The 26425-nt window shown below is 45.5% G+C and overlaps 1 protein-coding gene across 6 annotated transcripts in view; it reads left to right on the top strand.

Moving 5' to 3' along the window:
• LOC135919908 (DDB1- and CUL4-associated factor 11) overlaps positions 1-10698 on the top strand; it is a 106815-nt gene extending 96117 nt beyond the window's left edge. For all 6 annotated transcript variants that reach the window (XM_065453918.1, XM_065453920.1, XM_065453915.2 and 3 more), the window contains exons 15-17: positions 1982-2137; positions 7566-7672; positions 9023-10698. In XM_065453918.1, coding sequence (XP_065309990.1) covers positions 1982-2137; positions 7566-7672; positions 9023-9112 — 353 coding nt within the window. In that variant the 3' untranslated portion in view covers positions 9113-10698. The remainder of the gene's footprint in view (positions 1-1981; positions 2138-7565; positions 7673-9022) is intronic.
• The last annotated feature ends 15727 nt before the right edge of the window (positions 10699-26425 follow it).

Here is a 26425-nt window from a genome sequence, read left to right on the forward strand (position 1 = left end):
ACAATTTGAATGAAATTTGCAGTTAATTTATTTTTACCAGCTGATTTCAAAAATGCAATGTGTTTTCCTAGTATAGGTATATTTATGGTACCCAAAAAATTCGTTCTTTGTTTAGGGCCTAATTAGCTAATTAACATAAACTTTCACGGTAAACTATAGCACAAAGAAGTGATTCTGAATGTTCATAGTAAGCTTATTGTTTTAGGCCATTTTGAAGCAAAGGTATAGGTTCTAAACCTTAGCAATAAAAAAAATGCCCACCTTAATACTAGAGAAGCATCAAGGTAGGCAATATTAGTGCAAATTTCATTTAAATTGTTTAGGAAAATAATAATGTTCTTTTAAGTGCCTCGTTGTGGTTACATATTAAGGTAATGACATTCTACTGTATTGCAATGAATGCTCCTTCTGGTAAAAACTGCTGTAATCATATATATTAATTTTGCTTTGCATTTTGTGGCTTTGACCAGACCTTAATTACAACACAATAGTGATGAACACACAAGCACTATGTTCAAGCTCAATTCTGGATCTGTGGCACTCTCTTAAAGGCAGTTAACATTGTTATACAGTAAAACCTCAATAAACTGTGCCCGCTTAAACAGTAGTTTCGTTTTAAAAGTAGTAAAGTCAAATCCCCAACTCAGTGGCCATTGAACATAATGTGTTTTGTATTTGCATAAACCTTACTGCGTACGTATCGGTTAACACGTAGTGTTTCCGCTTTTCGTCATGCTAACACTGCGGTGCATCGTCTCCATCGGGCGGCCCGGCAGAACAACAAGCCTCAGAGATCAGAACAACGACCTCCAAGCACTTTGTGCGTTTGCATGTGAAGCCACATCAACATCAACATAATTTCGGCGCGGTGCCAGAGAGCGTTGTGGCACAGTTGTGGTGTTGTGCAATGAAGAATTTGTGTCATGTCGAAGGTCGGATAAAAAAGACGGCAGGTGCTCAGCATAGAAGAAAAATTAGACATCGTTCGGGCTATTGAACATGATACAAAGAAGTCGGCGCTGGCACACGATAAGGATCTACTGTTGACTACGGTGTGTGGCATTTGGAATGTGAAGAAGTTGCTCGGCAGTACTGCTGCGACCGCAAAGAGATGTCAGCTACGAGGTTTGACTTTTTGCCATCGTTGCCTCTGTTGTTGCCAAAGTGTCGACTAGCAACAGTGATAAGGACGACACAAAAAGTGACAGCGCGGGCGTTTGAGGCGTGACAGTGGCAGAAGCTACGCGTTACGTCAGCCTAATGAATGCAATCATCGCGATGAGAACAGCACCCCGCAATGAAAGAGGCACCCCGCAACTTCTGCAGCGCTACTGCCCGCGTACGTGAAGAACATGCAACGCCAACAAGGAATTTGCATGTGAGTGGTTGCAGAGAAGAGGGGGCTGGCTGTAAAGCTGGCTCGCAGCTTCAGTATGAGGCCGCTGTCATCGCTGCTAGGCCGCAGCGGCATCAAACGAAAATAACACTTCTGTCGCGCAAAGTGACTAAATACTGCATGTTTTTTTCCCCTTTCATCACACTCTCTCTGAGTTCTGTTTTTGACAAATGGGCAATCTCATGCTATTTCGCTTAAGCAGTACTACCGTTTAGTACGTACTTTTTCTGAGCTCCGGCCTACAATGGTTTAATGAGGTTTCACTGTATATTGTTTTACCGAATTTCTGCATAGAAGTCAAGGATCTTGCATGCAAAAGTTGTTGCATACCTGCAACATTATCCTTAATGCTTATCAAGCTGCCTGGTGACATCTTTGATGGTCTACTAGAGCCATAGTCTTTTCAGATCATCATTTGAGGCCACATTTAAGTTGTATTATTGCATAGAGGGCCGTGTGTGTCAAATGAACTCTACTAGTGTATCACTGTATTCACTTGCATGTACCATGCATTTATAGTTTGTTTGTCCTGACATTCTTTATAATGTTTTGACTGAACATGTTATTTTCTTGCATTCCTTGAAGTTCTCGACCTCTGTGAAAAGCTGCCTGGAGACACATCTTTGATGACCTACCAGGGCCACACAGTGTTGCAGACCCTCATTCGATGCCATTTTTCACCTGCTGCCACAACAGGGCAGCAGTTCATCTACACTGGCTGTGCTTCAGGCCGCGTGGTTGGTCAGTGGAAATACTTCTTGCATATTCTAAAGCCTTCTTTTTTTTTTTCTGGGAAGTATTGTCACGGACAAGAGAGTGTGTGTGCTCTTCTATGTTTTCTAATACAGACAAGCCATCACAGGTTACACACAGTAATGATTCGCATTGCTGCCTACATTTTATGGGGGATTTTGTCACCAATATGACATCTGACTACATTTCTGTGCCAAAAATGAATGGCACTACAATATGTCATGATTACAATATGAGAAGGGCTTTTATCAATGGCTGCAGATCTAATTCCCTTTCCATATTGCTTTAGCTTCTCGTTGGGGTTGTTGTTTAGGCAGCCTAATTGTTGTGACACTACTTGGCAGGCTTGTTCTGCTGTCAGCTCTAGCTTTTTGCTTGAAAGGTAAACTGAGCTCATGAAAGCAGTTGTCTTGGCACAATCAGTTTAACTTTCCTCAAGTGCAGCCGTGATGGGATGTTGAAGCAGCACATTCTATATTTATTTGCAGTGTGCACTTGCTGTCTAAAAGGTGTACAGTAGAAACCCGTGATAACGAAGCCTGCAACAACGAAATATTTTCGTATCCCCGACGAATGCCCATAGGATTCAGTACATTTCGTACCTGGCGACAACAAAGTGTTGCTGTGCTACAGTAATCCCACATCAACGAAATTTGCCACAACGTAACCCCGCACATTACCTACTCACGCAAGGCTAGCAAGCGTCAAAATGTGCTCAAGTGTGATTGTTTTGCACTAAAATTGCGTAAAATACCTGCACATTACATATGCATGGGCACCGCCATTTTTGTTTACAAAAACAGCCAAGCACCAGGAGCGATCGTGTGAGCCGGAAACACATCATGGCCGCCATGTTGTCTGGTTATCACCCATGCAAAACGGCACACACATTGCCACCGACACGTGACACTGTTTTTGCACATCTAGTGCAGTGCGTAATGTGCGCCTCGGTGAGAAAAATGCAGCTAATGCAAGGAAATCCATGTCCCACCAATGTGGAATTCTTTATGGTGCTTGATATTGTGGTCGCAGCATGGAGCACCAGTAATCAGGCTGTGATTGAGCTATCGACTGGGAATACGCATCCCTTGCTTCAAGAATGCCGGTTTTGGTGGCACTCCACAGGCATTGTGTGTGGATTCAGCGCCAGACATAGATTTGCACGAAGGAGCCGGATGTCGATCGATAGCCTTTGGATATACGAGATGCGATCACTTTCGAGCTCGACACTGGACACATTGGCGCCTGTGGGCAACAGCGTGTGCTGGAGAAATTCTGCTGCTTGCGTGGAGCATTGTTGCTCTGCGTCTGGTGCAGTGTTACGCAAAAGCTCGCAAAAGTTATTGTGTCTCCGAAAGCAGTTGACCGAGAATACTGCTCCACAGCAGCGCTGCCACTGCTGATCATTGCATGTGGTGAACTTTGTACTGTCGGCAATGCGGTTCTGTATCATCAAGCAAAGCTTGCCAAAGTAGGCTCATGGAATTTTGATAGTAAAGTTCCATTCTGCAAAGCATTACCTATTTGGGCTGTCTCATTTCACAACAAAATTCTTGCGAAAGCAAATTTTTTCGCGTTCCCCGACGATTTTGTTATTGCGAGGTTCAACTGTACCTTGCACAGTAAGAAAATCTCTGTAAAGTTTCAGCCACATGCTTTGTACAAGGACACTCAACATTCGGAACTTCCAAATGGATGAAAGGAAAATGCTGAGGTGTATTGCAGTGTGATGAGTAAAGATATTCTATAAATGCCATACTGAATTGACAGTCAAAATATCAGACGCTGCAACCAAGATCCAAATTTATGAATATGGTTCGTCCACATAGTGTGTAGGAACAAGAACTGCATAACCAAGGGGACAGAGAGAATTGAAATTGGAGGAAAAATGAAGCTAAGTTTGCCTGAAGTGACTGTACATTATTTATCTCAAGGGAACTGAAATAAGAGCAGGTACATGGTGAAGTGTGGAAACAGCGGCATCCTGTTGAAACGAGACATAGTTATCAATAGAAAATTTTACACCTTTGTAGTTTTGTTTGTAGTTTTGTTTTGTAGACTAGCATGCAAATGTTGCTCAGTTTTGAAGCAGTGCACACTGTCTACCATGGGAGTTTAGCATCCAAGCTGGTGTGGATGCCATCGTGGACTGAAAAACAGAAAACTTTATATGTTCCATTGTTGCATCATAAGCGAATTTATTCATTATGCACCCTGTAAAGGGATGGTTTCACAGCTGTATGTATCATGCTGTGTCATTTCACCTTAGCTCTGGGAGAATTTTTGCAGTATAGACAGTTGTCACATAGTTTTGTTCATGGAACTTGGAGTGCCAAATTTTGGCTTTTCTTTTTGTAAGCCTCTGTTCAAAGAGCTAATATGTGCCAAGAAGCTTTGCCATAACATTTACAACCCCAAAAGCACCAATGATAAAGTGTGTACTTTGTAAGATTTTTTATTTATTTATTTATTTATTTATTTATTTGTGCATTTATTTATTTATTTATTTATTGTACCCTCAGAGTAAATATACATTATAGAGGGGAGAGGCTACATAAAGGAGGTAAAAAATGATATACAGAAAAGGCACAGTATAAATAAAAATAGAAAATTATACTAGCTCACTAATTTACACAAAAAAATATTAGTCGTAGTTCACCATAGAAATCTCATCATACACTTCAATATACAAGTTGGGAATAATAGGTAAATACATACATAGCTAATTTGCAAAAATAGTACTTATGCTATGACTAGTCACATGATATATTGAACGCAAGTTTTATTATTTACATGTAGGTAACTAAAGCATTTCTAAATTGAACAGGATTACTTATACTAACAATAGATGCTGGCAGACCGTTCCATTTGTTGCATGTTTTAGGTGAAAATGATTGCGAATGTGTTAGTGTGTTAGAGCGAGGAACATGTACCTTATGCGTATTATCTCTACGTGAGGAGATGAATGGTGCTGGATTAATCCATGCCGACCGAAGCGCAGCGTTCTGGTAGTAAATCTTGTGAAATAAGCATAGGCGTGATTGTTTCCTGAGGGTTAATAGTGAAGGTAGGTTCAGAGTAGTCTTCATTTGTGTTACGCTTGCCGTACGATGCTAATTAGCTAATATAAACCGAGCGGAGCGATTCTGGACACTTTCAAAGCAGTTAATTGAGATGGCATGATGTGGGTCCCATACTGATGATGCATATTCCAACTGTGGACGGACATATGTCCTGTATAACAAATGTTTGAGTGATAATAGCACGAGCGAGAAGTTTCTACGAAGATATCCAACTGTGCGATTAGCTTTGCTCGTTATAAAGTCGATATGGTATTTCCAGGATAAGTTATAGGTTATATGGACACCCAGATATTTGTAATTTCTGACGCTCTTTAAAGGAATGTTATCAAGTAAATAGGCAGGACAAGCTTCATTAGTACGGGATATTCGCATTGATTTACATTTCTTGACGTTAAGCTGCATGTGCCATCTTATAGTCCAGTTATGCAGTGTGTTTAAATCATCCTGAAGAGATGAAATATTAGTGTCATTAGTAATTTTACTATATATTACGCAGTCATCTGTAAAAAGACAAATTTTAGATGAAATGTTATCAGGTAGATCGTTAATGTAGATTAAAAACAACAGCGGCCCAAGCACAGACCCTTGTGGAACACCTGATCTAACTGGGGCTAGAGTTGAATTAACTTCATTAGTGCTTACAAATTGCATGCAGTGTGTTAGAAATGCTTTTATCCAATTAAGTACATTAGTATCAATATTTAGTGCGCTGAGTTTAGATAGCAGTAATGTGTGGTGTACTCTGTCAAAAGCTTTAGCGAAATCAAGAAAAATACAGTTCGTAAGAAATCCTGCGCCCAAGTTGGAATGCAAGTCGTTAGTAAAGCAAAGAAGCTGGGTATCACAGGAGAATGTTTTGCGAAAACCATGTTGGCTAGATGTAAAGAAGTTGTTAGATTCTAGGTGATTGATTACCTGAGAATAAATTACGTGCTCCATTACCTTACAGGGCACTGAAGTCAAACTAATGGGCCTATAATTAGAAGGGTTATGCGTATTGTTCAAGTACATGGATTGTTCAAGTACATGGATAAGTAGATTGTTCAAAGTACATGGTAAACTTTTTATAGTGAATTCTAATGGCAGATTTGGAGTGGCCAACAAACTCTACGCTGGAGTTCTCTGCTATGGTGGAGGACAACAGAATGAAATCTGCGATTGAAACACAGGCAGTCCTGCCAGAGCAATTGGCAGGGTCCGCTAGGTACATCTACTTCCGAAAGGGCCCAGCATTCCTTGCGTTTGTCATCGTTTTTGTCCTTTTTTGGCCTTTTTGGCTTGAACTCACATGCGCTTCGTGTCTAGAAGTTTTGTGTTTCATTCTAGCATCCTGCGCTCTAATGGCTGTGATTGTGCGTCAGAAACATCGCAGATGCAGCAAAGCATGCGATCAGTTTGGTGGCGACACATAGAGACAGTCTGAAATGCCTTCGAAACTGCATTTCATCAACAAAAGTAAAGGCTGTTAAAATGCAAACTTCCACAAAGGAGCCGTTGTTACCTCTTCATCCGAATACTGGCAAACAATGTTGTCGATGAAACGTGCAACCTTTAGTCTCTTGCCCGGCAGCTGAAATGTGATCTTGAAAGCTTGCTTGAATACACTAGCTTCCAAAGCTTCTTCGTAGCTTGAGTTCCCGCTGGTCGATTCAGAACTTGCGCTAGATGAAGCAACACTCCACAAGCAGTAAAAGCGCGAGTTGACAATGTGAAGCACCATTCGTTGCTTCCAAGAGACTGCGATTCGTGTAGACGGGCGTGCGCGCCATATTGTTATGTTGGCTGTGGGTGTCCTGACATCAAGAGACTTCCGGTGGACTCCATCAATTTTTTGCGGAGTAGACGGCACTGCTCCATGGAGTGGATCTAGTGGTGGAGCTGCTCCCAATCCGCCAATGAAAGATACAAGAGGCGCTCTCAATTTTTCAGTGGAATAGACTTGCTCCACAAGGAACAGGAAAACTACTACCGGATGTGCTCCAAATCTGCCGTTGGAATTCACTGTTAGATTTCTTCTCAAGAAGTTGTGTATAAGCTTTAACCATTTACCTTTGCATGCAGTCTTGCTGCAAACAGGCTTGGCCTCTGGCAGATTTTTAAACAATACCATACTTTACCATCTTTGCATTTGAACACTATGTAAAGGAAATATTACTAGCCTAACCCAGTATTGTGGAGGGGCACTAAGGTTGGAATAAGTTTCTACAAAGTAGTCAATGCCATCCACTTCATTGTAAATAGGAAGCAGCTTTCGTGTGTGTGGTATTAATGCTTTCTGAAAAATGCAACTACATCCAGTCATGTATATTTAACTTGTTCTTTTCTCTTTTCAGTCTATGACATTTTAACTGGAAAAGTGGCAACTGTTCTGTCTGGCCACAGGGGTTGTGTGAGAGATGTGTCGTGGCATCCTTACCTGCCTGTACTGGTCAGCTCATCAGTGAGTACTTTCATTGCACAGATTGTATCATCGAAGTTTTGTACATGTTACAGGAAAAAATTAACTGGTTAAAATTAGATACTTCAAAAATGTGATTGACTTAAGTTACCAATTACAGCCTTAGAACTGATGGGTCCCTATTGTGACCCAAATAGCTGCAACATCTTTCTTCGCAGTGCTAGAGGATGGTGAATGCATAAAAGACAAGCCATGTCATGTTGTGAACATTGATTTTCAGCAGATTTTGAAATTAGAACAGCTGCTCACAATGAAAGATATCCGTACTTATCCAATTCTAGCGAGTGCTTTTTGGAAAAATATTGGTTTGAAAATTGCCTCGGAAGCACTCAGATATGAAACGGAAACCGTATTTGCATTGTTAGCAACAGCCTGCTGTCAGAGCCAGCATCATCGACATTTTTATCACAGAATGGCAGCAGAAGAAATTATCATGGAAGATGGCGGCAGTGGCACGCTATTTTCAAGCTTTAATAGCAAAAAGCTTTTCAGTACGAAATATATTGTTGTATCCTTAGCCAGTGGCAACAGAATCATATCGCATGTGTTTGGTGCTCCAGAAACTGGCGAAGTAGTTACTCTAGACGTGGACCACTATCTCATTTGCTATTCTGCATAGCAGAGTGGTTTGAGAAATGCGGGGTGTTAAATGCAGTGGCCCATAAGAAGGGAAACCTGCTGCATATAAACAACAGTAAAGGGCTGTGTGAGATTGTGTGAGATTGTGAGCTGTGTGAGATTTAGGCTATGTGTGTGTGAGATGTGAGGACCATGGATATAAAGTGTAAATAAATTTTTATTCTGTGAAGACAAACTTTTGATCTTTCTGATTGCAAAATTGGGTGCACATTAGATTTGGGTACACATTGCTCTCTGCTGTGAACCCATAAAAACTGGGTGTGCACTAGAATTGGATAAATGTTGCCCAGTGAAGCAGCGACATTTGACAGTTTGACATTTTTTTCTGCTTATTTTAATTCCACCCGCTCGATAATTCAATCAATTCCATCAGTCCTGTCAAAGTAGAATTAACGGAAGTTGACTATGCTTAGTGTTTGCAATAGTTAGCGTTATTCTAAGTAAAGGCTCGTGTGTGTCGTATGTTGAAACAATAAAAAAAAAAGTTGAAAAAGTCTGCATCAAAATCGTAGCTGAAACTGCTGTCATTTCCCAAGGTCGTGCTATTTTGTGCCACAATCTGTGACTTGGCAAGGACAATGGCTTCACCAAGGCATGCAGTATCTGTGCCTTGGGGCACAAATTTGTCATGTGCAATTGATGCAGCAAATGAGCAAGATTATGCATGAAGCTAATAGCTGGTCTTGGTTTCAGTGGGATGGTTCTGTTTGCAAGTGGGCCTACAGCAGCGAACCAGAAAAGCGAGATTCAAAAGGAAAGCTTGCAGATGAACAACCGAAGTAACACAGGATGCTGGTGCAGCCTCCATTTTGAAGAGCTTGTTCTGAAGAGTCAACATATGCCTTACTAAAGTGCACTGGTGTCAGGTTTACTGTTTGCTTTTTTTTTCCATTTTCTTTCTTTTTTTTTTTACTGGGACCTGATGTTTTGTATCTTTACTTGCTGTTTCGTGCAAGGGGGATGTGGGTATGAACTGAATGGTGTGTTACAAAGTGCAAATGTTTAGTCAGTAATGAACGTCAACTTGGGTGAACAATCTATAACAACAGGGCTCACAAGGTTTACAGCATTCCGTGGTACAGCATGCAGCTGCTTTGTTTTCTTGAGTATCACTTTCTTGATCTCACTGTAAACACCACAGCATCTGAAGAACCTTATTGGTTCCTGTGTATGTGACACAGCTGCCTATGTTTCTGGGGGGTATACTACTTGCTGTCTTGAAATAGCAGGCATGCTGACCTGCTGCTCAGGTGTATTGCTGGTTGTTACACTTGTAAATATGTTTTCGCTGGCTGTTAAATATGGGGGGAGCAATTAAAGATACTGCGTTTTTCTTTTAGACATCATTACCTTTAAGATCAGTAAAACAATGTAAACAAGTATGGCATTCGTTTGGATCATTTATGTGGTCTGAATATAAATCATAGTATATACTGTTATGTTTCAGCTTGCCTAAATAGTTGGAAAGGTAAAAGCATGCAAAGAATAAGAAATGTGCTTTTGGTGGGGTCAGAGGAGGAGGCGTCATTCACTTACAAAATTTGACATTGCAGTTGTACCAAAATGTTTCATGCAGCACAGATTGCTTCCAGTGTGATATTAGTGTTGCTCTTTTTTTTTCTTTTTTTTTAGTATTGCATTATAGCTGTGCAATATTACATCTTGTTTTATAGCCATTTCAAAAGCGACTGCTTTTTCATAGACCAACAGGCTATGGCTCATCGCTACTTTTTTTTTCCCCCTGCTTCATCCTTACCAGCTGCTGCTAGGATATTTTTCTTAAGGAACTGTAGGAAAGGGCTGTCAGTCTGTTTCCTGCTGTGCTACACAAGACAAGTGCTTGGTAGATAACCGAACTTTGATGCCACTGCTAAATGCATGGTCGCATTGGATTTACATATTGTTAACAGTTGCCTTTCTCTCATTTGCATATCTCTCTATTGTTAACAGTATAGTCATAATTAAGTCATGAACATAATGCAGTCATTGTCATAATTATCTCTGAACAAAGCTTTAGTATGTTATTAGTGGGTATTTTGTGATTGTATCATTTGGCTGTAGATGACTGCTCATTATCCTCTGCACAAAGCAGCTAACTGACAGCCTTGCCAAGTACACTGGGCTGAGTAATTTCATTCGGACCTGCTTCTCACATTTTGATGAGAACAGGCATTCATAATTTCATTTCATGCAGTTGTGTGTGGGTTTGTTATACTTGAGTTCTTGTACGTGCAATCCATCCAAGCCAGCAGCTCCATCTCATGTGCTTCAATTTAGAAGTGTTTGTGTGCACATTTTTCTGTTTTTTTTTTAATTCTTGAAGCTTCATGTGAAAAATAAAGTTGCGTGTATCACATTGTTTCTTTTGACATGCATGTTTTAACTCGACTGTATAGTTTGAGATTTGCCATCTGTGGCTGTTCGATCTCTATTAGATGCATTCACTTCCATGCATAGCAGGCTCATTTACGTAGAATTCCACAGAATGTAGCATACCTGCCAGCCCTCCCGATTTGTCCGGGAGACTCCCAATTTTTTACTAAACTTTCCTATTGTACGATCACTGTCTCATATCTCCTGAAAAGTGGTCTCTGTTCGTGCAATAATGGTTTTTTCAAAACTGGCACTGTGAAATCTAAAGCCACATCGTAATTGCCAGCATCACCAACAACGGCCGCACTAGCACCATTGATATCATCGACTAAGCAGTCGACTATGGTGCCTAGTAAACCGACCAAAGCCAAAGCCAATGTAGCTCTTGCATTTCATGCAGGCCTTCCTCCATGGTGCATCTTGTTGCTGCTGCTTGCAAGGCGTTGCTGCTTGTGTGTATGATTAGCGTTGGCTAGGCCGTGTGTATGCGGTGCACCATGTAAAGTTACAGTCCTCGTGTGCTTGATGCCATGGCGCTATCAAAGCCCAAGAAAAGGTATTTGCAGAAGTTTTTGTGATCTTATACTTCTGAATTTCCGTGCTTTTTGACATCAAGAAAAGGAGAACCTTATGCATTTTGTACAACGTGTGGATGCGACGTCAGCACACGGTGGCAAAGGCAACTTGAAACTGCACGTTTCCACGGTGCATCGTTGAGCAGCAAGACAACATAGTGAACTTTCTTCGGAACAACTGCGACGACAGCGTCATACGTGTGGAGTGCCTGTTTATGGGATTCCTTGTCGAACACAACCTACCCCTTAGTGTCAGCTGTGTCAGCTACCACATTGGCTCTTCTATGGAAAATGTTTCCGAAATGCGACGAGGCGAAGCGTTGTGGATGTCGACGCAACTCTGAAACGCAACTCGGAAGAATGCGGAGGTGGCCAACCTGAAATTTATTTCACAGGCATCGCTCTCGAGTCTTCGTTTATTTATTCAGAGTTTCCCTCAGCTGCTGCCTCGAGATTCCAATGACTCTGCTGAAGATGCTTTAGATGCTCTCGGAGCTGAGTTTGCCACACTACAGGCGTACAGTCTTCAAGAGCACATTCTGAATGAAGAAAGGTAGGACGTGCAGTGGTGAAAAAAAAATGAAAAAAATGATGGAAAACATGTTTCACCGAGTTGCTAAGGTGATGCTCGATTTACTCATGATGCTGCATAGCAAGGCAGAGTGTGAGAGGATTTTAGCACGGTGCGAAAAACTAGGGCTGAATTCTGCTCATCACTGTGCAACACAACCCTCCAACACCTTCATAATGGGAACAGCTCAAACAAGACGACGACGGAGTGAAATGACACAAGACAGCACTCGTCCTGTGTCATTTCACTCCGTCGTCGTCTTGTTCGCGCTGTTCCCTTTATGAATGTATACCAACTCGGCCAACTTTCCACTCCAACACCTGCTACTAGTGAAGGGCCGTCTGTCTGGACCATGTTTTGAGCAAAGCTACTCGGACAAATTTTTGAAGTGAAGAAAGCTTGCTACTGCAAGGTCCCTGCAAAACGACTCATCGAACACTGCCTAAAAGTTTGAACAGCCCCCCCCCCCTTCCCCCACAACCGTTGGCGGGAATAAAAAGTCTCCCGATTTTTTATCTTGCCATGTTGGCAGGTATGATGTAGCATCCTTGTCTGGTAACGAAACATATACACTGCAGCTTACAGAGCGCACGGTTATAATATGCAAAAAGTCCTCCTCAGATGTATGCCGATCTGAGCAACCTGTTTCATATGCAAGTGATTTTGGGCCAGGAACGGCGTGGTGCCCATTGCGTAAGTAAACCTCCTTTCCCAATACCAGTTTTCCGAGCGACACGTGCCGCTGCGATCACGATCTAAACATTTGGAAAATTTTGCGAGCGACGAGAGTGGCAACCAATAGTGAACCGCCTTGAGCTGTGACGTTAAGATCACATGGCAATGGACGTGGCCGAAGCACGGGGAACCGGGGAACTCGCCCGCTCAAGCAGACGGTTCTAGCAAATGACATTTGTAGCAGACGACGTCCGCTGCCAGTTTTCAATGTCTCTCACGATCTTCAACGAACTGTTCGTCACTCAAGTTATGCAGTGCCCACTTGTTTGGGATGGTAAAATGAAGGATTTTCGCAACAAAGAGGAGGATTCTTTGGGAAGAAATTACAGGTACTCGTCGTCGCAAGTGATGCATACTTCCATAAAGTAAATGTCGGCATCGCTCGAATTGGCCATGTCCGTTGGTGCCTCAGAATTGCCACTTGTTTCCATCTGTCATTTTCAAATTCCATTCTTTGGAGCTAAATTGTCCGCACTTCCTGTTCTTGCCTCTTTTTTTTCCCCGATCGTGACCGCATATGGGTCCGGACTGATGGGACGAAATGGCAGTCCATACGTTTTGTTCGCAGCGCATGTAGGTTTTCTTTTCTCTTTTTTTTTTTCTTTACAGCTACGAGCTAGCATGTTCGTAGTTTGGTCTTTTCTTCTGTTAAAACGTCGCGTACCCCGAGCTCTTCAAGGGCCACCGCCTTTCTACTCGAAATGCCTAGAGGCAAAAGGGCACACAAGTTTTTTTGAAAGCCATCCATAGGCCTCTTGCATCCTGGTGATCAAGGTGACGCCCAAACGCCTTGCGGCTGTCTGTGCTGTGCACTGCAAAGCGGGACAGGGTACATGGGAAAAAACGAGGGTAAACACTTATTGCCAGCTTAAATTTTATTCTCTGATACAAGGTGTTATATAGAAAAAAAAAACAGAAGGAAAATGACACAATGTATTTATAGAGAGCAAAAAATATAGATGAAAAATCAAGATGCCATCACCGCAAACTGGTCGCACTGCCGTTGTCTAAGAATGCCAACTCCTTCGTGATAAGGCCAGGGATGGCTTGCTTATTCCATCGAAAACAAGAGCCGTTGGCAAACGAGCACGTGCATGTGGCTACTTTTATGTGCGTGTACTTAGTAAGACCTTTAAGCTGTCGCCTGTAAAGAGCTAAAAGACATAAATGTGAATAAAAATGTATTAACAGTTTTATACACAGTGTTTATTTTTTGCAAGGTTTACACGCACGAAAGTGGAGCACCAACGTAATACACCGATGAAACCCCCAGCTCACGGGCGCTTTCCGCAAGCAACACTGTACATAACAGCAGCACGCGTTGCGTCAAAACCATCGGTCAAAACTACAGTGTACTAGAATAGTACACTGTAGTCAAAACGAAGCAGCATCTGCGTGCTGCGGTGCTGTTCAGCCGCCGCTGCCGTGCCGTCGCTTCCTTGTGAACCAGTTCTCGCACCCTTCAGGAAGTACTAGGGGTCTGTTCGCAGAGTTTAACCAGCCAAACACAGAGCTGCTACTATTGATGCAACCATTTCAAGTTTTAAAACCACGATCTGATTATGAGGACCGCCGCAGTGGGGGACTCTGGATTAATTTTGACCACCTGGGGTTCTTTAACATGCCACCTATGCACTATAACCATAGTAAGTGTAAAAAATTATAAAAAGGACGACACTTGTCTGCCTGAATGCGTGAGTGTATTGCTAAATTGTTGCTAGTGCATTCTCTTTCTGTTGTTTTCTTTATAGAATCAAATTAACCAACATTCCAACTATTGCAAACAACATTTCTTCATCATAAAGTTGGGAAAATGTTGGATGACGCGACCTGGGCGGGTAGCCGATCAGATGGCTCGCCCAACTGACGTCAATTGGGCTTACGTCGATTGTGAGGGGATGGCTGAAAACGGGAGCAGCACCGCTGCGATCGGTAACGATGCACATTTTTAAAATCTATTAAAGGGATCCTGAAATGATTTCGACGATTTTCTACAAACGTATCGAGTCGTTAGAGTAGGTCCTTCTGATCATTAATTGACACATCTAAGTGCTCCGCGTAAAGCGTGTAATTTATGAGGTTTTAAAAATGCACATCACTGCCGATCGCAGCACACTGCTCGGCGGAATTTTAAGCCGCCTCTACCCATATGACGGAAATCGCCCATATGACGTCAGTGGGGCGAGCTATCCCATTGGCTAACCAGGGCGCGTGATCGATAATTTTTCCAACTTTATGGTAAACAAATGATGTTTGTAATAGTTGGAATGTTAATTTGTTTTTATGAAAATAAAGTAACATAAACAGAATACACAAGAACAATTTTTCAATACACTTAAGCACTTCCGGCACACAGCAAGTGTCGTCTGCTTGTGTTACAACGTGCTCCGTCTTTGACGAGAGCTCCGCAGTCAGTGTCGATCTGTCTTTTCGCGAGCGCTATGATTCGACTTGGTTGCGTTGTGGACTGCAAACGTAGCGACTGGCAATATGTCAAGCTGCGACATCGTGTGCTTCTGCAAGCCAGTAGACGAGCGGACTGGCTACAGCGCATTGGACAGCCGCTATCCGATGGGCGCCAGGATTTGCGCGATTGCGGCCGTCACATTACACCGGAAGATTACTAACGCAATAGCATTTGCGAGTCCGGGTAAACGCAAGCGTAAGGGGACAGGGCCTGGCCGTGTCCCCTTGCGTGTCGTTTCAGGGGATGAACAGAAGCGCAAATGTAAATGGTCTGCACGGTGCAGCCACCTGGTGGCATAGAGCTCAACCTCACACAGTAACAGTAACAAAATGTATTCTTCTTTGCTGCTGGTGTGAATTTTTCGCAGGAGTGTAACCGTTAACACGTTTTTGTGAATGTTTTACACTTGGTTAGAGCAATATTACCTCTTTCTTTGGCTGGTTAAGCTCTGCGCCAACGGGTGGCTGGACCGTAGAGACCGATCAGGCAGCTCAGGTACGTCTACGCTGGAATTTCTTCATCAGCTTGAGTTTATGCCTTCACCGTTCCGTCGAAACGTTCTGCTAGTGTGTGATTACCGGAATACCAGACACGTTCGGCGCTACGACAGAATGCTCGCAACGCACGCTGCTTCGATAGCTCTCGCTTGGGGTTGATGGCCAAGCCGCTAGCGGAGACGTTTCGCGCGGGCGGGGGCGGGCTCCAAAACAACCGGAAGTGGCGATGGGACGTCGCATCGTGACGCAGAACCAGTGAAGGCGGAGCTTATCCCCGAACGCTAGGCGAACGAGTTGAGGAAAAGCATGGCTAGGGAGGAGGGTAACTTGTAATCGCTTGTAGCTCCATTAATACGTAACGCTTCACTTAAATTGTGGTGCGAATGTTCTACTTAAGCTGTACCCTACGCGTCTACAACATTTGTCCGAACGGTTTCAGGTGCCCTTTATATTGCACACTTTATGCGGAGTGTTTAAATACTTCATGATCAGAAGGGCCTACCGTAAGGACTTCGTACGTTTGTACAAAATCGTTTCAGGGTCTCTTTAAGCTTCGCCTCTTTCAAGGCTAGTTGGGTGTTCAAAGCTAATAGAAATTAGTGAGACCCAACGGCTTCGACACTAATAAGCAGCGTGGCCAAAGTTTCATTCCTACGCCAGCGGGCACGGCCGAGCGTTAGCAGACGATAGTCGGCGATAGTACGATTGTCGTACTTCAGTATGCAATTCCTATCGAAATTTGAAACGCAGATTTTCCCTTACTCTGATACCACGCGCAGCAGATGCAGCTGCGGGCAACTGTCGTGTGTAGACCGGAACTGCAAAGAAATACTTGTTGAGTCTTTTTGAGATTGCAGACATTTTTTATTTATTTAACTCAAAATTAGCAAGAATAGTATTACAAATAATTTTCCCGCAATCACGAAATCCTCCAATACCGAAGGACATCTTTTTTTGCTGCAAATTAAGATGCATACAAAAGGAAGAAAGATAGACGACGGTACGGGCACGTCGTCTATGTTTCTTTCTTTTGTGTCATAATTTGCGGCAAAATACATGTTATTCAGCAAGCACGAACTAGGCCAACAAGCAGTTCTGTTGGAACCACCAATACCGGTTGGTTGGCTGCTTACAGCGAGCTGCTGACGACATTGTGAAGGAGAATGCAAGCGATATTACGCGCAAGTGTACATGCCCCGTCTGTGAAATCAGCGAAATTGTGTCGCCGCGAGGGAAGCAAGCGCCAGACGAGGAAGGCACCTGGAAGTGGAGAAGCGAATCGCACGCCGGGGAAAATACGTAGGAGCACGCTTAGAGCGTGCGGCAAAGCAACGCCACCTAGAGGGAAGTCTAGGTGGAGTTCAGCGAAGTAGAGAAGGAGAAAGGAGGCGAAGTGTCGCGGAGGAGGAGGGTTGGCGGAGGCGCGCTGGGTTGACCTCTGGCAGTTTCTACGGATTCTGTGTGCATTATGGACGTACCGGGTTCGTCTCGTTGATCAAGAGGCCGAGCTCCGAGCGAGGACGGAGCAACGACGCAAGCTGCGGCAGGCCGAGCACGAGCTGAACAAGTACGGCAAAAGGCGCGGGCTTGGCGTGCCCAGGAGATTCCAGAACAGGAAGGAGGGGAAAATGAATAGCGTGAATAGTACATTACCTAATTGCTTGAAATAAAAAAAATCACCGCCCAAGCACTCCGTACAGATGGTTAACCAGAGAAGCTGAAACGTGCGGCGTCGGTGTTTATCACTGGGTTAATCCCGACGCATCGTTAAACGACGGCTTGGTAGGCTGCCGGATTCTCGGTACGCAGTTGCTGCTTGCGCTCGACTGTACGAGCTTGTTCCTGTGCTCGGGCTGCATCATCGGTACGGCGTCGACGAGCTCGTTCCCGGGTCTGCTCGCGGCGTTGTTGATCGAAAGCTGCCTGCTCTTCAGGAGTACATATGGTGCGTGGCCTAGCCATTTCGGAGCCCGAAAGAAACTGCTGCGCGCGCGATCGGCTGCGACGGAGAGCAGCGATGTCACTACTGGCGCAGCAAATCGCGCGCCTCTTTTTGTTTTTTTCACGCATGTGCGTGGGGTTGCGCCGGAAGAGTTTTCAGCGTACAGGCGACAGACGGCCGAATCTGCTAGCTATATACAGCTTCGCTGTAATAAAGACCGTGCATTTCATTACAGTACCTTGCCATCTTTCCTAATGGCACTTTACACTTCATAAAAATAAAAAAATGGCCTTGAAAAATCCGCCAGACCTACAATCAAAACACGTTTAACACATTCTACGCGCAATGCACAAAAAGGGAATAGCACCCGTACCCTTGTGCGTAATCCGCGTTCACGAAGTGAAACGTCGCTATAACTTTTTTTACTTATTGGCGTGAAATTGTAAACTCCCTGCTACATGCAATGGAATAATATTGGGCTCGTATGTTCACAAGTCTACAGATAGGCGACGTTTCGTTACTATGTTCACAAAGTATTTCAGGGCGCCTTTAAAGCTCTTGTAAAAAAAAAATTGCTGCATGCTTGTTGTGAAACCTTTAGCCTTGGCTGTTACCTACATCCTGTGTAATAAAATGCAGCAAATATGTCATTTTCATTATAATTTTCATTGATTCATTAGAGTAGATGCTGTGCTTAAAAATTGTACGTCCGGGTGGTGTCTGCTGCAGCAAATATTATACCAGAAGGAAACGACAATGAATGCTCGTAAGGGTCCCTGAAATGGTTCTGCCAAATTATGTAGGTGCGTAGGGCACAACTCGTGTAAACCATTCGCACCACAATTTAAGTGCCTTTCTTGCTGCGCTTTTCGCCCTCAACCCGTTCGCCGAGCGATCAGGGCTAAGCTCCGCCTTCACGGGCCTGCGTCATGATGTGACATCGTGTCGTCACTTCCGGTGTCTTGAAGGGAGTGCGCGAAGCTTCCTCTCCGACCTCTCCGCTAGCCGCCTGGCCGTCGATCTCCATCTAGAGGCATTCTATTATTCGTGCGTAACATTGGATAAGGTGTTTCGTAAACGCTTTGAAGGAGACGACAGGAGAAATGATCACAGTATTTGAAGCCCAAGTCGGAAACCAGGTGAGACGCAGGAGCAGAATCGAGCAGAAGCGTTTAAGCAGGTCTCTGAACAGATCGCTTTTGGTGGGAATGATTAAAATAGAGAAAAGACAGCCGAGACAACAATTAAGAACAGCTTGGCAGTTAGATACAACTGCATGCTGACCTGTGCCTTCTTTACATTGCTATAAGGTATAAAGAGGTTACAGGATGCTAACAAGAACGTCCACGTAATCTTGCCCAAGTGCGTAAATTTAAGCCCTACAAGACTATTTTAGGGAACCAAGTGTGGATTTATCTTTGTCAGCAATCTGGCTTTGAATTCAAATGACGCCAGAGAAAAAAGATGCAGATGACTAAGGATCACGCGAGTCTAAGCTTACAGGTAGGATCGAAATGGAACGGGTCATGAACCCTTGAATGCATTTACACAGAAGTAATAGCGGTTCACTCGTTTGCCTCACGCTGAAGAGATCTTTGGTTTCTTTCTAGATGTTAAAGAGTTGTGTTATGGCTCGGAGAAGGACAGCTAAGGAACCAATGCGAAAAAGTAGTTTAACTCCACAGTTCTACACTCTAAGAAGAGTTTACACCCTTTGGAGTACCCCCTTCTGCCACACAACGATAATCGTCATCTGCCTTGATGCGTTTCCTTTCTTTAACGCTGCGAGCCCGGTACTTTCCAGTAACGAACTGCACGCGCGTTATCAGCATGATAACATTGCCGACACGAAATGCTATCATGCTGATAACGCGCATGCCGTTCGTTACTGGAAAGTACCGGGCTCGCAGCGTTAAAGAAATGAAACGCATCAAGGCAGATGACGATTATTGTTAAATTATGGGGTTTTACGTGCCAAAACCACTTTCTGAATATGAGGCACGCCGTAGTGGAGGACTCCGGGAATTTCATCCACCTGGGGTTCTTTAACGTGCACCTAAATCTAAGTACACGGGTGTTTTCGCCCCCATCGAAATGCGGCCGCTGTGGCCGGGATTCGATCCCGCGACCTCGTGCTCAAAAGTCCAACACCATAGCCACTGAGCAACCACGCGTCGGTCACGGCGGGTGACGATTATTGTTGTGTGGCAGAAGGGGCACTCCAAAGGGTGTAAACTGTTCTTAGAGTGTAGGTTCTAACAACGATGATCTAGCGAAAAAAATGTCAGGTTGCATAATTTTGTTTGCAGGAAAGGCCAACGAAAAAGTCTTGATGCCTGAAGAGCTTAATTTTTCAGATATGCAGGCGAGAGCAAGCTCTTATAACTAATAAATCGCTGTCCAAATTCTGTTAACAATATATATTTCAATCGCCCGCAGGGAACGGTCATTCAGCAAGCCGAAGCTAATATACTGTCTTGTTTGGGAGCATCGTGTGTTAAGAACCACTCAGCCATTGAGCTGCCGCGAGGGGTGTAGCAAACAGAAACGAAGCCCACAACTGTCTCAATATCGTTATCGTTGTTTACAAACGGCCATAGGATGAACATTTCAGTGATCCGATGTCCTTTTTTTTAAACACTGTAATCTCGGTGCACAATATGTCAACTTCTTTTTAGATGAGGTCGGTGAGAGAACCGCCAGCGCTTGTTTCATGTGCTCAGTGCCTGATCATGCATGCCAAACATGTCATCTGTTGTCTTCTTTTGAACTATGCCGCAGTTGTTTAGACCGGGCAACGTCTGAAAAAATTAAGCACACCTGGCGACAAGTTCCATTTGCTAAGGCTGAAAGTACCCATAAGGCCCAGTAGAAAGAAAAAAAGAAAGCGAGCGTCTCTACGGCAGCCGGAAAAGATGCGGATACGACTTTCTTATCGCCTCGAAAGCGTAGTTGCGCCTGGTTTCTTGCACCAAGAGCAAGACGAGCGCGCTTTTCGAGACCCTTTGAGAGGTAACGCCCGCACGCATGCAAAGATGTACAGAACGGCGGAACGAGATTCCTGACGAGCAAAAACGCGACCGTAGTCCGCATATGCGCTCGTTTAGAATGCTTCAGAGCCAGCTTTTCAATGTAGCAGGGCGTAAAACACGCAATGGAAGCTCCACAAGGGGGAAACGAAAGAAAAGGCGAGAGAGACGAACGCGGGGGCTCCGAGATGCCGAGGAAATAGGCAAGAGAAAAATACTCCTAGAACCTTGTGTCGGAATGACAAATCTCAACTCGGCAGACCACGCGTGCGTGCGCACGCGGCCAGTGCTTACAATTCCGTGGGCGCGTTACATACTGTTCAACTTAGGTGTGTTCCGAAACGGTCTGGGCGACTACAGTATAGCTTTGATTGTTTCGCTATCAGCCGGGAGATCGCTGGGCGCCTTGCTGTTTGGAAGTCGTGCGGCAGCGATCACCGGCCTCGCGAGGCCACAAGCAGCTCCTGAGCTCGGGGAGAGTCGTTACACTTCACGCGCCTACACCAAGCATGCGCGGCCTCTCACGCAACGAACCACAAAGGACGACGCGCTAACGACGGGATACGCTCGTTACAGCGCCACGATTTCGGCGCACGGCTGGAGTCATAGCGCACCGCATGCATGGGCGCGAACGCCGTCACGCCGCTCAGGCAGGTAGCAGGCGCGCACGTGACTTAGCCGAGGCGATTTTCGTGGAGAATCTCTCGGCGCGAGTCAAATGGCGCGTGTGCTGGGAACGCCGGTAACATTTCGTGTGCTGGAAGCCTCAAGTCTTGATGGTTTGGTTATTGAAGCAACACGAGCACCTATAGCTGCAGTTCCGGCCAGCTACTCACGCCACCATAACATATGAAGGGTCACGGCAATACAAATATTCAGCGCTTGCGCATCTACGGTAGCTGAAATCGACTTGTAATGATGGTGAGAGGGGCACGTAAGCTGGCCTCTGGTGTATCCGCCATCTTGTACGTGCAAGGAAAGCTTTCTACAATGAAGATAAATCGAAACGAACGGCAATAGGCCGCTTGATCTTGGCGTCTCTGCCCACTGAATGAATTTTACGCTGGCTCTCATGAAAAAGAAATCCTTAATTATTGCGCGGAAAATTGCGTGCAGACGCTTTGCCTAGACCCTGGGTCAGACAACACGTATTTCTTGAACGTTGTGGAACTAGAATATAGTTTTCACGAACATATTAACGACCGTGTTTCGGCTCAAGATTCCCCGGCCTCCTCCCCTCATTTGTTTTCTTCAAATAATAATGAAGCTGGCATCACTCGCGAGGAGAAATCGAAATTTTGGCAAGATCCCCTAGTGGTCAAAATTAATCCCGGGTCCCCCACTAGGGCGTGCCTCATAATCAAATCTTGGCTTTGGCACGCGAAACCCTAGAATTCAGCTGCTAATGACTAGAACAAAATTTTCCTTCGAGGGAGTGCACCGCTTAGTGGGGAACTCCAGCGTATAATGGCGGCCATGTTGCAGTGCTGCCAACGCGCACGTCTGGTTGGGGCTTTAAGCCCAGACCACATGTATGTACGCTTGCGGACGCGCGCAAGCTCGCGTTCGTGCGCCCACGTATGCGCAGACGGTGCGGCACGGCTCGTGCGCGTCGAAACGCGGCGCGATCACGGTGAACAGCTCCCACATCGTGACAGCTAATCTCTATTATCGCGCGCTTGGGCTGCGTTGCGTCTGGCTATACAGCTACGGCGCGCTACATACAACTCTCAGAAAAACAGATTTATATTATGCAAAAAAAAAATGATTCTTCCTTCCTTTTTGTGCTGATCTAACAGCTATAAAAATACAACAATTACGTTTCTAGATATCGAAGCATTTTGAAACACTGGCAGTAACAAAGTACGAAGTGGCGTCTATCAAGGCGTCTATGAGGATAGATAGGTAGATAGATAGATAGATAGATAGAGAGAGAGAGAGAGAGAGATGAATATTCTGAAGTAGCTCTGATAAATGCCCCAAAGAGGAGAATACTCTACGCCGGAACTGTCCAGCCCATGCGAACACGTGAACTTGTCCGCGAGTACAAGAATTTGTTCTGCACCGCCCGAAACCAGTTGGACTAGATCCGTGAAGTCACCAGGAACCCGTGAACATCGTTATTATCCAGGTGGGCCAATTTTTGGCAGTTCTACGGGACTCTCTTCTTCAACCACGCGAACGCCGTAGGCGCGGTAGCCGCGGACGCGGCACCAGACGCGGCCTCCATGGCTCTCGTACGGGGCTATGACCCAGACAGCATGCGAGAAATGGAGCTTTCGACCGCGGAGACGCCAGTTTTTGATGAAACTACGGAGTATACCATCCAGAAAAAGTTAGAACAATGGGAGCGAGCAACCTCGACGCGCGCCCGTTCCGAACATCAACGCAGCCACGGTGGCGGCAGTGACGGCCACGTCAACACTCTGGCTCTTGGCAAGCACGCTCAAAGTAAACGCTGGAAGCCACAAGTCATGCCGAAATTCGGAGCGGAAGACGCTGTGGTCATCATCAAGCCAAAGGGAACTCTGAACCTCGCACAATTTAAGGGCAGCAACCAGATCGGGGAAGCAACGTACGCTGCTGCCGGCATTCCGCGGGCGTCGCAGGCGCTCGCAATTTGGCCGGCCTGGGACCAGAATATAATTATTATTGGCATCAAAAACGCCCAACTTATTCGTCAGGTCCTTGCGATCGGACAGCTCCAACTCGGAGGACAAGCCCGAGCGGTTCAAGCCTACCTCAAGTCATCGGACAACACAAGCCGTGGTGTTATTCAAGTGGACCCCACAGCCACTGAAGCGGATATTACTCAAGCCATTTATTCGCCAGAGGCTCCAGTAGTAGGAGTCCGAAAATTAGGAAAGACCAACGTAGCAGCGATCACGTTCGAGGGCCGGAGGGTGCCTTTCAACGTTTATTATTGGGGCGAAGCTGTGCCGGTTCGCCTCTACCGCAAGACGACGCCAGCCTGTCCCCGCTGCGGCACGATCGGACATCGCGCCGATGTTTGCCCTAATCCACAGGCCGGTCGATGCCAGGCTTGCGGCGAGACGGATCTAGAAGAGGGCCACGAGTGTCAACCCAGCTGCCTCATTTGCGGGGGCCCTCATGCCACGGGATCAATTCAGTGCACGCAAAAGTACAGGAGAGGCGGTGCTGGAACTGGGACCAAGCGGAAGCCCGTCAGTGGAAAAGCCAGTCAGCAACATCACTCCAGGAACGCTGGAGGGAGCGAAGCCCCCGACCTGCAAGCTCCGACGCAGGGGGCGACCCCTTCGCCTCGACCGCATGCAGGAGCCTTCCGAGGGGGCCCTAAAGGAGGCGGTCGTCCAGCAGACAAGCACGATGGGCCAGAGCCAAACCACAGTCCCGGGAACAAAACGAGCAGCAACAAGGTGAGCTGGGCCAGTGTGGTTGCCTCCCCTCCCCCCACGTTGTCTAATGAGAGACTTAGGGCTGAAAACGAAAGGCTCAAACTAGAAATACAACAACTTAGAGAGAAGACGGCAGCGAACGATACAGAAAACTCTAGAGTACTTCAGGTATCCTCAGCTCAGGCGATGGAGGAGGACAACCCTCCCCCGCTGCCGTCAGGTAGTGCGACTAAGTCACCCCCTCGTACGTCAGAATTCGGCCGAGGAGCGTCTGGCGGCAGCGTAGCGTTGGCGGCTGCACCCTCGACAGAGGAGTGTACGACACGCGCAGATGTGGACGCAATTACAAATAAATTCAGTTCATTTATGGAAAACATGGAAAAGCGCATGCGAGAGGAAATCGAGAAAATGGAATGTCGCATACTACCAAGCCTACAGGCTAGCGTAGAAAGAATTGAAGAGACGCTAAGCAAAAAAATTGAGCAGAACTTACACGGAATGACAGAGCAGACAATTCATAAAATGTTAGAGCCGCATCTCTCAAAACTCCATGCTTACGAGATTAGGATTGACCGCAAGTTACAAGAATTCACTGAATGCTCGCGCACTAAGACACCCAGATTGACAGGAAAAATGGGCACCAGGCAGATTGCATCTGATGATGCGCTTGACCTGAGCAAAGAACAAGGACTGACCTCTTCCAGTTTGCAATATGGCTCGTCAAACTAAGTTAACAATATTACAATGGAACTGCAGGGGTTTTAAACGTAAGCGGGAATCTCTGCAACAGTATGTGGACTGTCTAGATGAGAGGCCGGATGTAATCGCGTTACAGGACGTTAATGTCGCAGTTAAACTCAGGTCGTACAGTACGCATCAAACTAACACTTCGACTTGCATACTTGTACATAAAGACAGTACGGCTTCAACTATAGACCTCGAACTTAATGCTGAAATAGAACATGTGTTTATTCGTATCCTCCCTAACACTCGTTCCAGTAAAGGGGCGTACATACTTAACATATACAGCCGCCCTAAACACAGGACAGCAGTCTTTGACGAAATTTTTCGAAAAGCAATGCAGGCTGCAAAAACTGCGCCTCTCGTTATAGTGGGGGATTTTAACGCGCACAGCTTTCTTTGGGGTTACAACAACGAAAACGTAAAAGGCAGGAAACTGGCAGCAGCAATATCGGATATGGCTCTTACTATTCTGACGGACCCACAGCATCCTACAAGAATAGGCAACAGCGTTTCAAGGGACACATGCCCAGATTTAACGCTAGTCAAAAATGTTAAAAATTGCGAGTGGCAAAATACGCACGAAACCTTAGGCAGTGATCATTATATACTCCGAATTTGCCTAGACCACAACAAGCATCGTAAACACAGGGGACAAGCTCGGCTTACGAATTGGTCGCTTTTTCGAGAGTCCAAGGTTCCTCAGCTCGACTCGCCTATTGAGGATTATGAGCAATGGGCTGAGTCACTTCTAGCTGCCAGACAGAAAGTCACGAGAACGCTGCACACCTCAGAGGATGTCCCGGCAGTCGACAACCACCTTCTCCACCTCTGGGAGGCCAGGAGAGGCCTCACCAGAAGGTGGAAAAAGCAAAAACACAATCGCAAGCTTAAAATCAAGATCGCTGAAATTACACGACAAGCGGAGGAATACGCGTGGACCTTAGCCAAAAACAACTGGCTAATCAAGTGCGACTCATTAAGAGGCGGGCTTGGCGTCAAGTCTACGTGGAGCCTCCTGCGATGCCTCATCGAACCCAGCAAGACGAGCGGAGAGCAGCAGCGGAACCTCAAGAGAGCCCTCCACGGCTATGAGGGTACGGATGAACAGCTAGTGGCAGCCCTGACGAGCAAATACCTCTGTACGACCAAAGATGACGAGCCTGTGTTGAAGTATGAAGGCAAAGATAATCCAGAACTCGACAGAGACTTCGAAGTAGAAGAAATACAGGCGGCGCTACTAACCATGAGAAGAGGTACGACGCCAGGACAGGACAAAGTTACAGTCGGCTTGCTCGCCAACATGAACAAGAAGATGCTAGGCCAGCTGACGGATTATATCAATGAGTGCTGGAGAGCTGGCAAGCTGCCCCTGGTGTGGAAATCAGCAGACGTCAGCTTTATCCCTAAGCCGGGCAAAGAGGTAAATATTAACAACCTCCGTCCGATTTCGCTCACGTCATGTGCCGGCAAGCTGATGGAGAAAGCAGTGCATGCCAGACTTTCAGCGTATTTGGAGGAAAACGATTACATGCCCCACACCATGTTTGGCTTCAGGGAGCGCCTATCCACGCAAGACGTACTGCTGCAGCTCAAGATGGAAGTTATTGACCCACCCAACAAACGCAGTAGCAGAGCCATCTTAGCCCTAGATCTCAAGGGCGCTTTCGATAATGTGAAGCACTCAAAGATCCTGGAGAACCTGCGGAAGACACAGTGTGGAAGAAGGACTTTTGAATACATCAGAGACTTCCTACTAGACAGACAGGCTCATGTAAAAATTGGAGAT

Source organism: Dermacentor albipictus, chromosome 1 (genome assembly GCF_038994185.2).
Source record: "Dermacentor albipictus isolate Rhodes 1998 colony chromosome 1, USDA_Dalb.pri_finalv2, whole genome shotgun sequence".
NCBI classification, from domain to species: domain Eukaryota; kingdom Metazoa; phylum Arthropoda; class Arachnida; order Ixodida; family Ixodidae; genus Dermacentor; species Dermacentor albipictus.